Here is a 15,253-nt window from a genome sequence, read left to right as displayed (position 1 = left end):
TGGTAAAACTGACATGGAAGTCATCGGAGGATTTTTTTTTTTTCCATTTTCTCCCCAAAAGCAGGATCTGAAGCCATTGAAGATTTTTCTTCCCCTTCTGTTTTTCTTTCAATAGTTTTGGGGGAACAGGTAGTTTTTGGTTACATAGGTGTTATTTAGTGGTAATTTCTGAAATTTTGGTGCACCCCGTCATTCAAGCAGTGTACACTGTACCCAGTGTGTAGTCTTTTATCCCTCACCTCCCTCCCACCCTTCCCCAAGTCCATTATATTATTCTTATGCCTTTCCGTCCTCATAGCTTAGCTCCCACTTACAAATGAAAACATACAATATTTGGTTCTCCATTCCTGAGTTACTTTACTTAGAATTAATGGTCTGCAGCTCCATCCAGGTTACTGTGAATACCATATTTTGTTCCTTTTTATGGCTGAGTAGCATTCCCTGGTGTATACATACCTTTTTTTGTGACACAGCCCTCAGGTCCTGAGAACATGTGCCTGATATACCACATTTTCTTTATCCACTCATTGGTTGATGGGCATTTAGGCTGGTTCCGTATTTTTGCAATTGCAAATCATGCTGCTGTACACATCTTTTTCATATAATGACTTCCTCTGGGTAGATACCCAGTAGTCAGATTGCTGGATGAAATGACTGGAGATTTTGACATGAATGATAAAATAGTTTTAATAGGCTTACTCTGGCTGCTATATGTTAATAGATTGGGGGTAGGGTGGGTGAACTGATTGCCTTGATGGCCCAAATTCTCCACCTCTTTTGCCCTACAATCTTGCAGTATCATGATTCTGGATGGAGCTGTGACTTCTCTAACAAATGGGATGTCAGCAAATTTGCTCTGGACACCATTCCTGAGGAACAAGCCTCAAAGCCTGGAACTAACTGCCTACCTTTTAAACCTAAGAAAATACAGGCCCTTAAGGTTTGGTTTGTCAATCCAATCTAACACATTTTAGTCATACACGTAACTAATGTACTTTTGATTCTCATTGGTACAAATGATTACCCACACCACCACTTACAATGGCAATTTACATAACACAAAATTTAGGATTCAAGCCAGGTGCCATGGCTGAGGCTTGTAATCCCAGCATCTGGGAAGACGAAGCGGGTGGATCACTTAGACCAGGAGTTCGAGACTGGCCTGGCCAACATGGTGAAATCCGGTCTCTACTAAAAAAACACAAAAACCAGCCAGTCATGGTGGCTGACACCTGTAATCCTGGCTACTCAGGAGGCTGAGGCTCAAGAATTGCTTGAATCCGGGAGGCAGATGTTACAGTGATCACGACACTGCACTCCAGCCTGAGCAGTAGAGCGAGACTCCATCTGCTTACAATCTCTGAGGTCTAATTGCATTTTTTTTTTTGTTTCGAGACAGTCTCATTCTATTACCCAGGCTGGAGTGCAGTGGTGCCATCTGGACTCACTGCAAACTCCGCCTCCCGGGTTCACGCTATTCTCGAGCTTCAGCATCCCCAAGTAGCTGGCATTACAGGTGCTTGCCACCACGCCCGGCTAATTTTTTTTTTAGTAGAGATGGGGCTTCACCATGTTGGTCTTGAACTCCTGGCCTCAAACGATCTGCCCACCTCAGCCTACCGAAGTGCTAGAATTATAGTCGTGAGCCATCGCACCTGGCCAGCATTTAAAAATTTCTGAAAGAAAGGAAAGGTAGGAAGGAGAGAGAGACAGACAGAAAGAATCCGCTGAGAGAAAAAGAAAGAGACAGAGAGAGAAAAGAGAGAGAGAGAGAAGAAAGCCCCCCAAACCCAAAAAACAACTGTGGAAAGATCTAAGCCTCAGGATCCCAAATGGATCAAACATAGATGAAACCAGACAAAAATTTGCTGTATTACACACACTCACACTTGATAAATTCACAGACTAGGCTGCAAAGGAATGAAAGCTCCACCACAGTGTGATTCTGCAAACGACTTCAGATCCTGTGCAACAATTAACAACAAACCGCAATACTAAATTTGAGTAGGAATAAGACGGAACTCTTCTCGGCTAATCTTAAGTTTTGTGTGTCCCATAATCTGTTTTCATTACATTTAACTTAGGGGGCAGTAAGTCTCAATCTTGACAATCCCTAAAATGGAAATGAAGCTAAATTTTCCCAAAGACTTGAGGAAGTCTCCAAAAACAGAAATCTATGTCCATTCTTTAATAGACGTAGAAAGAAGAATGGTACTTAGAACAAACTGTACAGATACATATCAACTTCATAAGCACAAAAAATTTATTCTAAATAAATCACTTTACAATTACTGAAAAAGATGTTCATTACCTTAGCTATGTACTTAACGAATCAAATTACCCAAACAAAATAAACATGGCAATATAAAAATGTTAGGAATTTACAAAGCTGTACAAATTAACTTAAAATTTAAAAATTAGACTGATACAGTCTATAAGATCTCTTCGAGAGAGCTGTCCAATTATAGATCTATACACTTTTCTTCAGAAGGTCAAAGAAAGGATGCTTTAAGGCTTCTTTGAGAGTAATTCTTTTGGCTGGATCATACTCCAACATTTTCTGAATGAGGTCAAAGAGACGCTCATGTTCAACATCTTGAGAAAGCATAAATTCCTGGAAGAAAAAAATTCATTCAACAGCCTTTTCCACTACCATTTACTATACTATATAACAGTATAGTAAACCATATATATATATATATATATATATATATATATATATATATATAAAACCACCATAAAAACAGAAAAGAGGACAGGCACGGTCGCTCATGCCTATAATCCCAGCACTCTGGGAGGCCAAGGCAGGTGGATCACTTGAGGCCAGGAGTTCAAGACCAGCCGGGCCAACATAGTAAAACTTGTCTTTACTTAAATAAAAAAAAAAAAAAAGCGTGGTGGCGTGCATCTGTGATCCCAGCTACTTGGGAGGCAGAGACTCGCTTGAGCCCAGGATGCAGAGGTTGCAGTGAGCTGGGCCAAGATCGTGCTACTCTACTCCAGCCTGGGCAACAAAGCGAGGCTCGGTCTCAAAAGACAAAACAGAAGAAACTCAAAGTTTTGACTATTTGAGCAATGTCTGAAAGGCTTACCTTCAGAGGTTTACAACGCCTTGAAACATATCTGCCGGCAGAACTGTGTTCATCCCAGTCTAATCGATCGTGGTGAAAATACTTACGTTTCCTAAAAATAAGTCAATATCCATTCATGTTTGTGACTCTGAAAACTTAAAACAGCTAGCAAAGGTATCAATTACTATGCTTTCCCAGATCACTTTTCTAGAGATTTAAATGGCAGCCATGGGATAGAAATGTTACCTGCTTTGCACCAAGGTAGTATACTATTTAACCGAAAAAATATTAGTTTTACTTCATCATTTATAAAGTCCTAATCAGCGCCTGAGACTTGGCAGAGTGAAAATTAAAAAAAAAAATTAAGTTCTGGCTGGGCGCGGTGGCTCATGCCTGTAATCCCAGCACTTTGGGAGGCCAAGGTGGGCGGATCACAAGGTCAGGAGATCAAGACCATCCTGGCTAACATGATGAAACCTCGTCTCTACTAAAAATACGAAAAAATTAGCTGGGCGTGGTGGCGAGTGCCTGTAGTCCCAGCTACTTGAGAGGCTGAGACAGGAGAATGGCGTGAACCCGGGAGGCGGAGCTTGCAGTGAGATGAGGTCACGCCACTGCACTCCAGCCTGGGCAAAAAAAAAAAAAAAGGCCGGGGCTTCGCTTGTAACCACACTTTGGAGGCCGAGGCGGGGATCAGGGGGAGATTCGAGACCACCTAAAAAAAAGAAAAAAAAATTAAGTTCTAATCAGCAGATGTGATCAAATGATACTAAGGATGTCACTAACTGTTAAAACGTACCTGGTTTTCTGTATCATATGTTTTGGTAGAGGTCCAAGAATCCTTTCCATCATTGCTAAATGCTCCTTACTATCATGTGTCTAGAAATAAAATAAAAACAGACTTGGGGAAGATGACCACCAAAACAGACATAGTTAAAGCTGACAGCAAAAAAACATTAAGGCTTGCAGAACACACTCGCCAATGATTTCCTACATGGACACAGATAATTGCTTATATACTTAAAGGTTTTAAATAAAACAATTATGAAAGAAACATGAATCAGTTTCGTTTTTATTTATGCTTATCTACAATTAATAGTCTATAATGGGGGAAGCAAAAGCATTTATTCAAATAAACAGGCACCTTTCTTGTGCAAAGCAAGGTTGAAATAGATCATTGTCACTTACTGGAAATACGGTAAACCCAAGATAGTATTCAATAAGAATGCATCCTATACTCCAGACATCACATGGTTGGGACCACCCTAGGGCTGCAAAGCAAAGCAAAATGTAAGGAAAAAAAAAATACTCAATGTTTGTTAAGGAAATTAAAAAGTTAGTTAACAGTAATACTTTTTTAAAAAAACATATGTAATGTAGGCTGGGCACAGTGGCTCACACCTGTAATCCCAGCACTTTGGGAGGCCAAGATGGGAGAACTGCTTGAGCTCAGGAGTTCAAGACCAGCCTGGACAACACAGTGAGATCCCATCTCTATTAAAAAATATATATATATCTGAATTGGCTGGGCACGGTGGCTCACGCCACAGGCATAATCCCAGCCCTTTGGGAGGCCGAGGCGGGTAGAACACGAGGTCAGGGGATCGAGACCATCCTGACTACATGGTGAAACCCTGTCTCTACTAAAAATACAGAAACAAAATTAGCCAGGTGTGGTGGCAGGCACCTGGTTAGTCCCAGCTACTCAGGAGGCTGAGGTGAGAGAATGGCATGAACCCGGGAGGCGGAGCTTGCAGTGAGCCGAGATCACGCCACCGCACTCCAGCCTGGGTGACAGAGCGAGACTCCATGTCAAAAAAAAAAAAAAAAAAAAAAGGCCGGGCGCGGTGGCTCACGCCTGTAATCCTAGCACTTTGGGAGGCCGAGGCGGGTGGATCACGAGGTCAGGAGATCGAGACCACGGTGAAACCCCGTCTCTATTAAAAATACAAAAAATTAGCTGGGTGTGGTGGTACACGTCAGTAGTTCCAGCTACTCGGGAGGCTGAGACAGGAGAATGGCGTGAACCCGGGAGACAGAGCTTGCAGTGAGCCATGATCGCGCCACTGCACTCCAGCCTGGGCGACAGAGTGAGACTCCGTCTCAAAAATATATATATATATTTATATATGTATATACACACACACACGCATATACATACACGTATATACATACACACGTATATACATACATGTATATATACACATGTATGTGTCCACACACACATACACACACACACACATATATATATGCAACGTGATGTTTGAGCTGTAAGATCCTAAAGCAATCACTTAATCCAAGGTTAAATACAACATATATGGCCGGGCGCAGTGGCTCATGCGTGTAATCCCAGCACTTTGCAAAGCCAAGGCAGCCAGATTGCTCCAGGTCAGCAGTTTGAGACCAGTCTGCCAACATGGTGAAACCCCATCTCTACCAAAAATATGAAAATTAACCAGGTGTGGTGGTGTCAGAGGTGAAATTTTTGAACGAAAGGCACCGGTGACTGACAATTTCCAGCTGGATGAGAAGTCTCCGAAAAAAAAAGATAAAAAAATAAATTATATATTTAATTGTCTGGAAATATAGGAATAAACAATTTTCTGAGATGGTCCCGGTCTTTGCCCCAGCTGGGTGCATGGCCACTTGGTATTCTACCACCTCCTGTTCCAAGCAATTTCTGCCCATTGGTTATTCGAAATAAAACAATTAGTAGAGATGGGGTTTCACCATGTTAGCCAGGATGGTCTCGATTTCCTGACCATGTGGTCTGCCCGCCTTGGCCTCCCAAAGTGCTGGGATTACAGATGTGAGCCACCGCGCCCCATCTGGCATTAAACAATTACATTAAAAACCCTACCACGTATTATAAATGTGAAAACAATTCCAGAAAGGGTAAGCCACTTGCTCAAATTCCCAGAGCTAATTATCTGGTACAATTGAGAGCTTAAAATCCTTAATGCACTTCATGATACTAATCCCTTAAAGAGAAAATGATAAAGCCCCACAAGTAAGACCTAAAACTGTAAAATAATTTTAAGTCTCAATAAGGAAATACAAAGGTTCTCAAAGGACAATTAATACTCACCTAAAATAACTTCAGGTGCTCTATAATGTCTTGTAGATACCAATGTACTGTGATGTTCATCATCATATGTTGCACTACCAAAATCTACAACTTTAATATCTGGATTTATTAAGGTGCGTTCATCACGTTTCTGAAAATCATAAATGATGGTTAAGAAGGCATAAGCTATTAAGGCATAAGATATTCACTTTATGAATATTTTGGAAGACTTACTATTTTGGGATTATATGCCTCTGTGTAGTCAGACTGCACAAATAAGATGTTTTCAGGCTTTAAGTCTGTGTGAGTCAACTTATTACTGTGCAAAACTGAGAATAAAGAGAAAGTTGCTGTAATCAGAAACCACCAAACCAAACCAAACCACAAAACCCCACAACAGGCCGGGTGCAGTGGCTCACGCCTGTAATCACCTGAGGTCAGGAGTTCGAGACCAGCCTGACCAATATGGTAAAACCCTGTCTCTACTAAAATTACAAAAATTGGCCAGGTGTGGTGGCGTGCGCCTGTAGCTACTTGGGAGGCTGAGGTAGGAGAATCACTTGAACCGGGGAGGCAGAGTTTGCCGTGAGTGAAGACTGCGCCACTGCACTTCGGCCTCAGCAGCAAAGCGAGACTCCGTCTCAAAAAACAAAAAAACCCAACAAAAAACCTGATTCCCTTCCCAAAGAAGAATGGTCAACATTCCAGTCTGCTAGAAAATCACCAGTAACTATAACTCACTACCTCTTATGAAGCTTTCTTTTATGAGATATACCACGCCTTAATTTTTACCCAGCATTCGAAGTTACTATTTTTTTGCATCAGAAAAGTCTAAATCATAGTCTGCAACACAGTATGTTGTTATATGATGGGTATCCTACTTACTAAATGAAATGTACACTGCTGGATCAACAGCCTGTAATCAAATCTCTTCATACCTACTCTTCCTCCCCCTTTATTTTTAATCAAATAAAAATTGTACACACTTAGGATGCACATTTTGATATATTCTGTGGAATGAATAAAACCAGCAAATTACCGAAGATACACCAAGAACTTACAATTCACAGACTTGCATATCTGATACGCCATCTTTCTGATATGATCCAGTCGAAATGGTAGAAAACCATTTTCTTTAATGAAGTCGTAAGTACTAAGTCCCAGTAGTTCAAAAACAATGCAAATGTGACCATGATGCTCAAACCATTCCAACATCTGGACACAGCGGCTACAAACACATGAAAAATAGCCAAGTATAGTTGCTCCTAATTTAAATATACCTGACACTACTTCCCAAATTCTAATCTGATACTTACAAAGTACTGTTGGGGTCTGTTGTATTCAAGTGTTCCAGAACTTGTATTTCCGAGCGAGCAGCTTCACAGTATCTATCCACATTTTTAACTATTTTTACTGCTACGTGTCTACCTCCCCTGTTAGAAAGATGCATGCAAATTTAAGAATGACAGACATGATGCTCAATTCCAGGTATTACTGTCTTCAAACTGTACTACTTCTACTCTGACCCACTGTATTTTTTTTTAATTTATGGTTTAGTATTCAGTTCTGGTTCTATTACATGCTGAATGACACAAATTTTTTTCATCAAACCACCACTCACATGAGTTTTTTGGTATTTCAGCTAAACAACTTCTTCCTATATCGTACCTGTCACTGTCAAACATTATCTCAAATGTTCTTTTAGTCCAGGTTGCCAGAAGAGTTAGGATACAGTGGGGACAGAGTAAAGAGCTCTAGGGCCGGGAGCAGTGGCTGTCATGCCCGTAATCCCAGCACTTTGGGAGGCCGAGGGTAGCAAATCACTTGAGGTCAGAGGTTTGAGACCAGCCTGGCCAACATGGTGAAACCCTATCTCTACCAAAAATATGAAAATCAGCCAGGCACAGTGGTGTGTGCCTGTAATCCCAGCTTCCTGGGAGGCTGAGGCAGGAGAATTACTTGAACTCGGAAGGTGGAGGTTGCAGTGAGCCAAGATTGCACCACTGCACTCCAGCCTGGGTGACAGACAAAGACTCCATCTCAGGGAAAAGAAAAATAAACAAAAAATGAGCTCTAGCTCTCATGTCCTTACCAATCAATAGTAGGAAGCCTCCTCAAAAATGCTTTGCCATTCAGGAAGAGGAAAAACAATAACAACAACAACAACAAACAGGGAAACTAAAAAAAAAAAAAAAAAAGGTAACGGAAAAAATTCTATACTATCTTAAGAAATTTCATGGCTGGAGCCGGGCACTCATGCCTGTAATCCCAGCACTTTGGGAGGCTGAGGTGGGCAGATCACCTGAGGTCAGGAGTTCGAGACCAGCCTGGCCGACAGTCAAACTCTGTCTCTACTAATACAAAAAATAGCTGGGCATGGTGGCGCGTGTCTGTAGTTCCAGCTACTCAGGAGGCTGAGGCAGGAGAATCACCTGAACCCGGGAGTGAGAGGGTGCAGTGAGCTGAGATTGCGCCACTGCACTCCACCCTGGGTGACAGAGCGAGACTCCATCTCGAGAAAAAAAAAAAAAAAAAAAATTTTCAGTCAGTAGTTTGATAAACATACATAATTAAACTTGGGACACCAAGTTATCTCCGGCTATGTTATCAGAATGAATTATGGCACTTTCTAAAAATATAGATTCCTGGGTAACTACTGAAAAGGTCTGGGGTAGGCAAATCTCTGGAGGAGGATCTTAACATAAAACCAAGGCTGAGAACCACTAATATGGTGAGGAAAAAAATATGGCCTAACAACAGTGTCCAGTTGAACAACAAAACAATACTTTCAAAACAATATAGTGTGTTCTCAGCCTAAAATTAGAAACTATACATACTATTAGTAGCTGTTTAAAAAATATGAAGGGGCAAGTACCTCTAACTGGAAGTTTCTTACATCCAAGTAAAAAAGAGTACAAAGATATGTATCTAACTCATGGTCAGACCACTTTCTAAAGCTAAATCAATTACCCATATTGCCAACTTCCCTAAATGTAATCCCAACATGGGAAACTTACGCTTTATGATCGATGCACTCCACAACTTTTCCAAAAGCCCCTTCACCTAAAGTATCAAGAATTTCATCTAAAAGAGAGAAATAAATCTCAGTCATATCAAGAAGTGGAAACAATGTACTTATCACAATAAATGCTATCAATGTAGATTATTCTAGTTGATGCTACAAATTTCCTTATCACTAGGTATTTTATTGGTCAACACCATCAAAAAACATAATTATTAGGTCTAATTTCATTAATTTGATTACTGTTCTGGAAGTTCTGTATAACATTACATTTCTAAAGAAAGCAAAAATACAATCCCCCCCACCAAAAGAAATGGAAAAATAAAACAAAAAAAAAAAAAAAAGAGAAAGAAAAAAAAGATTTCCAAATCCCTGAAAGCTTAATCTATATATAGATTATGTTATCTGAAAAGTTAATAAGTGTTGAAAAATATTCTATACATCTTGCACTTAGTACGTCTCCACTCTGACAGATCAGGTGACCCTCCTCATCATCCTCTACACTCCTGGTTCTTTTCCTTCGGTGACTCTTCTGGAAACGTCAAGTGGGCGGCACCAAGATCATCCAGCCAATCAATATACCCGAGTGAATTCAGGGCAGAATACGAAATTCATTCAGCGGGGAGATATTCAGGCATTCAGATACACGCCAGGCCACAAACGGTTGGCAGGAGCAATTTCAAATTCAGTCCCCAGAAATTCACAGGGCACATAGTTTATGTTAACAGGAGAAAAACATGGCAAGGAACAGATTTTCAGATAAGATACTCAAAGTGGCAAGGCAACAAAACATAATACAATTGTTTTTCTTAAAAAAAAAAAAATGCTTAGTTGTAGCATTCACTGAAACATAATTTTTTAGTTTCTAGTGTTCTAATTTAATGTTGCAAAATCGTAGGATTTAATATTTACTTGTCAAAGTAGATGGTGGCCAAATTAAGATTTCCTAGCTAATCTAAGAAAACAAGTATTATAACAGTAAATAAAATTAAAGTGCTAATTTTGGGGAAAAAAAGATTTGGCATACAAGAATAACACTACAGCATTTTTAATGTCATCTGAGCTGATCTCCAAACTAATATATAACCCAAAACAGTTCAAATCTGTTCTGGTTTGTTTAGTGAAAGAAGGGTTAGAAAACATGACTTGTTAGAACAAAGCAGCATACCTAATCCTAAATTATACAAAAATAAAATGCCTGTTCTACTTTTGTGATTTCAATAGATCAAAACTAGTCAGGTTTCTTGAAGTACCACAAAAAATTAGAATATTTTGAATATTTTGTTTATTTTAGAATATTTTGTAATCATTTTCAACTAGTCTAAATTAAATCAATTAACTCCATCATGTCACTGGAATGTCAATTAGGAGCCAACCAATAATTAAATTATAGAACTAAATGTGTACTTTATTTCCGGAACTTCCTATCCAATGCACAAACACAAAAAATCCTGCAGGTTAAAACTGAGATAATTTCATCTTAAAACTTTCTCAAATAATCAAACACAATAATTCAAGTTTCCCTATTCCACATGGGATATAAAGTTTCCAAAATGTTTTAAAAACGTTCATACCCCATGTGAACGACGATGTGAAGTACTGTGGTGAATCCTGTGTTTGCTTTTATAACTACTTCTTCCACTTCTACCAGAAGACTTGCTACTATGGTTCTGATACCAGCTTTCATGGTCTCTTTGGCGATGTCCAGGTTCACATCCTTGAGTGTAGTCATTTCTGTACTCATCAATGTAGCGTCGACTATGATAATCTTTCTCATTTATAGACCTACTTTCCAAATAATGGCTAGAGAAATAAAAATTATTTTCAATATTTTATGCTAAGACCAAATATCCTCACATTCTCTCAAGACAGCACCTAGACTCCCCCACAACCAGCTTAATTTTACAAACATTACAAACCATCAAAATCTCTCACTGGAGGCCAAGCGCGGTGCCTCACGCCTGTAATCCTAGTACTTTGGGAGGCCAAGGCGGGTGGATCACCTGAGGTCAGGAATTCAAGACAGGCCTGACCAACATGGAGAAACCCCGTCTCTACCAAAAATACAAAAAAAAAAAAAAAAATCTCTCACTGGAAACACAAAGGAATGGTAGTAATCAGGTACTTATTTTAAGTGATACTAGTTTTGTCTAGTAATGTATTGTTATATTCAGATATTTTAAGTATCCTCCTTACCTGTCACACATTTTAGAGTGATTGTATTTGCAGCGCTTGTTCTCCCGGGCACTGCTATGTGATCTCTTCCTTCTTTTATGACTGCTGCTGCTCCTCCATTTTCCATAATCCCAATCCTTGTCATCCCAGTCAGGACAGTAAGTTCTCTTTGAGTGTCTCATCTACATAAAAGGCAAGTTTTTCCTAGTTAAATTGTATCCCACGCTGAGCTGTTTAAAATTCTTATTTACAAAGGTCCCCTCCTGACCTCGTTTTAAAACCAAAATTCAAGAATCATTGTCACCCAATCTGAAATCACTGATAAATCCAATGACTGTGTTGTCCCATATTCAGCAGTTTGATCTGCAGTTTGAACTTTATTCACAGGCACTCTGCCGTAGTCATATCATACCCAGATTTATTGGAAGAATGCAAAAAAAAAAAAAAAATGAGAAAAGTAGAGGGAAGAATCACAATTTACTAATTTTGGTAAATTTTACCCCTGCACAAATATAGCACTATAGAAGTCCAGGTTGTCAGGCCTCTGAGCCCAAGCTAAGCCATCATATCCCCAGTGACCTGCACGTATACATCCAGATGGCCTGAAGCAACTGAAGATCCACAAAAAAAGTAAAAATAGCCTTAACTGATGACATTCTACCACTGTGATTTATTTCTGCCCCAACCTAACTGATCAATGTACTTTGTAATCTCCCCCTCCCTTAGGAAGGTTCTTTATAATCTCCCCTACCCTTAAGAAGGTTCTTTGTAATTCTTCCCACCCTTGAGAATGTACTTTGTGAGATCCACCCCCTGCCCCCAAAACACTGCTCTTAACTCCACCGCCTATCCCAAAACCTGTAAGAACTAACGATAATCCCACCACCCTTTGCTGACTTTTTCGGACTCAGCCCACCTGCACCCGGGTGAAATAAACAGCCATGTTGCTCACACAAAGCCTGTTTAGTGGTCTCTTCACAGACACGTGAAACACACGTCATTCTCCCCGTTTAAACGTGTACCAGAAACTAGTCTCCAACTCAAATGCAATCATACATGTTCCCCACCAACACCGTATTACTGATTACTGCAAACGTAGTAACCAGAGTTGTATTTGAGTTGCTGAATCATCACACAGAATCATCATTATTGAGTATTTCCGTAAACGGACAAATGAAACTACCAAAGACTTTAATCACACACGAAGGCAACGGTGGCATGAGAATATAAAAACAACAAAACATTGTCTTTCCAGTACCACTCCCAAGCACACACGACATAGTTTATCCTAAACGCAATGTTAACACAATCAATCTGGGAATGGTAGGAGCCACCTTCTTTTCAGAAACGCTTCGAGCAAAATCGAAAATCTCTAACCTAACAACTTGAAAAAGACATTATATAGAAATTACTTCATCAACTGCCGTTCTTTCTTACCGGCGGGACCACTCTGTCTTCCGCTACGATTCTTTTTTTTTTTTTTTTTAACGCCAGTCAAATTTAGCGGTAGGGGTTGTATACTAATTTTCGTGACACTAGTAACTATTAAGTTCTGATAACGCACTACCATTGGACCGGCCTGAGTATAATTTTTAAAGCCCTCCAATTGGGTCGGGGGCCGTGGCTTATGCCTGTAATCCCAGCACTTTGGGAGGCCGAAGCAGGAGGGTTGCTTGAGCCCAGGAATTCGAGACCAGCCAGGGCAACATTGCCAGACCCCGCCTCTATAAAAAATAAAAAATTAACCGGCTGGTGGCGCGCCTGTAGTCTCAACTACTCAGGAGGCTGAGGTGGGAAGATCACCTGAGCCCGGATGTCGAGGCTGCAGTGAGCCATCATTGCGCCACTTGCACTCCTGCCTGGGCGACAGGGGCGAGACCTTGTCTCAAAAAAAAAAAAAAAAGGAAGCTGGGCGCGGTGGCTCACACCTGTAATCCCAGCACTTTGGGAGGCCGAGGCGGATGGATCACCTGAGGTCAACAGTTTTAGGCCAGCTTAATATGGTGAAACTCTGTCTCTACTAAAAATACAAACATTAGCCCGGCGTGGTGGCGGGCCCCTGTAATCCCAGCTACTCCGGAGGCTGAGTCAGGAGAATCGCTTGAACCCAGGAGAAGGAGACTGCAGCGACTCGAGATCGCGCCACTACACTCTAGCCTGGGCGACAGAGCGAGACTCCAAGAAAGGAAAACAAAACAAAAAAGCTCCAACTGCTAACCCAAGAGGAGTGGGCTGAAACGCCATCGCATAAAATTCCCGGTCACCTGACTTCTGTCACAACGCTCCTTCAAATACACCTCGGCATTTCTCTTTCCTTGGTTCCTAAATCTGGTTTTTGTTAACACCACTGAGGACAAAGCCACTCGCGATGTTTACGCCGACCCTTTAATGATTAGACATTAACTGTAACCCCTACCGGTTCCGTCTCTTTCTCCACTTGCTCCAGACATTTCCCCAAAGCTGCGTGGCTCACGCACATTCTGGAACCCCAGCAAACCCCACCCACAACAGGGAGCCTCGCCTTTCCGGCCACAGGGCCGAAGCCGGCCTCCGCCCAACCGCCATCTTACAGCTCCGCCGAGGCGGTCCACAACATGGCGCCCGCCCGAGCCTCCCGCGTCAGGCGGCGCCGCTCCCTCAGCAGAGGGCGGACGCTCCAAAAGGGCGGCCGGCCTAGCAAACACCGTAACTACCCCCGCAGGCCGGATCCGGCGGCGACGGGCTCGGCCGCGCAGGAAAAAGGGGCGCGCCGCCATTGTGCAGCCTGGGAGGGAAGGGAGCAGGCAGTCGTCGCGCCGGGGACGGCGGGCAGCAAACAAGCGGGAAGAGGGGGCATCGCCAGGCGCCCGCGAGGCTCACAGGAACGGCCCTGTCACCTAGTCCCCTCCCTCCTGCGTCTTACCGTCCTGGAGAAAGACTCCAAGTCGAAGGAGACAAAGCTTGTAACGCAATAACAGGAATCACGCAGCTGACTGCGTAGCGCACCAACAACAAAATGGAGCTGACAGCTGCTGCGTCAGGACTCGTCTCGAAAACACTGATGACGCAGCGAGGGCGTCTCCGCCGCGGGGCGGGGCATGCACGGGGCGGGGCATGCGCGGGGCGGGGCATGCGCGGGGCGGGGCTTGCACGGGGCGAGCAGGCGGAAAGGGCGGGCGTGGCGGGCGTGGCGCGCGCGTGACCACCATGGGCTCAGGCGCCAGGGCGGGAACCAGAGCCGGCTGTGGCGGATGAAAGGAAGCCGTCGGCGCGTTTTCCCCACTCACTGACAATTGTTTTTGAGCGCTAGAACAAGGAACAACTTGTGAACAAGGAAAAATGAGGGAATCAGTATACACAATAGCATGTACCCTGTTGGCGACCACTATAACAATTGCTTTAAAACTAATACTTCGGCCAGGCGCGGTGGCTCACGCTTGTAATCCTAGCACTTTGGGAGGCCGAGGCGGGCGGATCACGAGGTCAGGAGATCGAGACCACGGTGAAACCCCGTCTCTACTAAAAATACAAAAAATTAGCCGGGCGTTGTGGCGGGCGCCTGTAGTCCCAGCTGCTCGGAGAGGCTGAGGCAGGAGAATGGCGTGAACCCGGGAGGCGGAGCTTGCAGTGAGCCGAGATCGCGCCACTGCACTCCAGCCTGGGCGACAGAGCAAGACTCCGTCTCAAAAAACAAACAACAACAAAAAAACTAATACTTCACGGCGCGGTGGGTCACGCCTGTAACCCTAGCACTTTGGGAGGCCGAGGCGAGCAGATCGCTTGAGCCCAGGATTTCGAGACCAGTCTGGGCAGCATAGCGGGACTCCTGTCTCTAAAAAATAAATAAATAAAAATATACCACTAGCGTCAGATGGCTTCAAATTACTAATGGGATCAGTGTGAGCCAACAGAAATCAATGTTCTGCACCTTGATCCTCA

General features: G+C 42.6%; 1 protein-coding gene across 1 annotated transcript; it reads right to left on the bottom strand.

The window, feature by feature from the left end:
* Positions 1–1,423: 1,423 nt before the first annotated feature.
* CLK1 (CDC like kinase 1) lies at positions 1,424–14,337 on the bottom strand. Its single transcript, XM_032755004.2, has 13 exons — positions 14,238–14,337; positions 11,357–11,517; positions 10,735–10,963; positions 9,602–9,692; positions 9,156–9,222; positions 7,455–7,571; positions 7,200–7,366; positions 6,373–6,467; positions 6,160–6,289; positions 4,260–4,342; positions 3,871–3,950; positions 3,093–3,183; positions 1,424–2,614 (listed from the first exon to the last, which is right to left on the bottom strand). The coding sequence occupies exons 2-13, from the start codon at positions 11,515–11,517 to the stop codon at positions 2,471–2,473; spliced, it is 1,455 nt and encodes a 484-aa protein (XP_032610895.1). The 5' UTR covers positions 14,238–14,337; the 3' UTR covers positions 1,424–2,470.
* Between the last annotated feature and the right edge of the window lie 916 nt (positions 14,338–15,253).

The sequence above is a fragment of the Hylobates moloch genome, unplaced genomic scaffold (assembly GCF_009828535.3).
Source record: "Hylobates moloch isolate HMO894 unplaced genomic scaffold, HMol_V3 SCAFFOLD_1, whole genome shotgun sequence".
Lineage (NCBI taxonomy): Eukaryota > Metazoa > Chordata > Mammalia > Primates > Hylobatidae > Hylobates > Hylobates moloch.
Note: the sequence above shows the minus strand (reverse complement) of the source record. Positions and strands in the feature narration are given on the sequence as shown.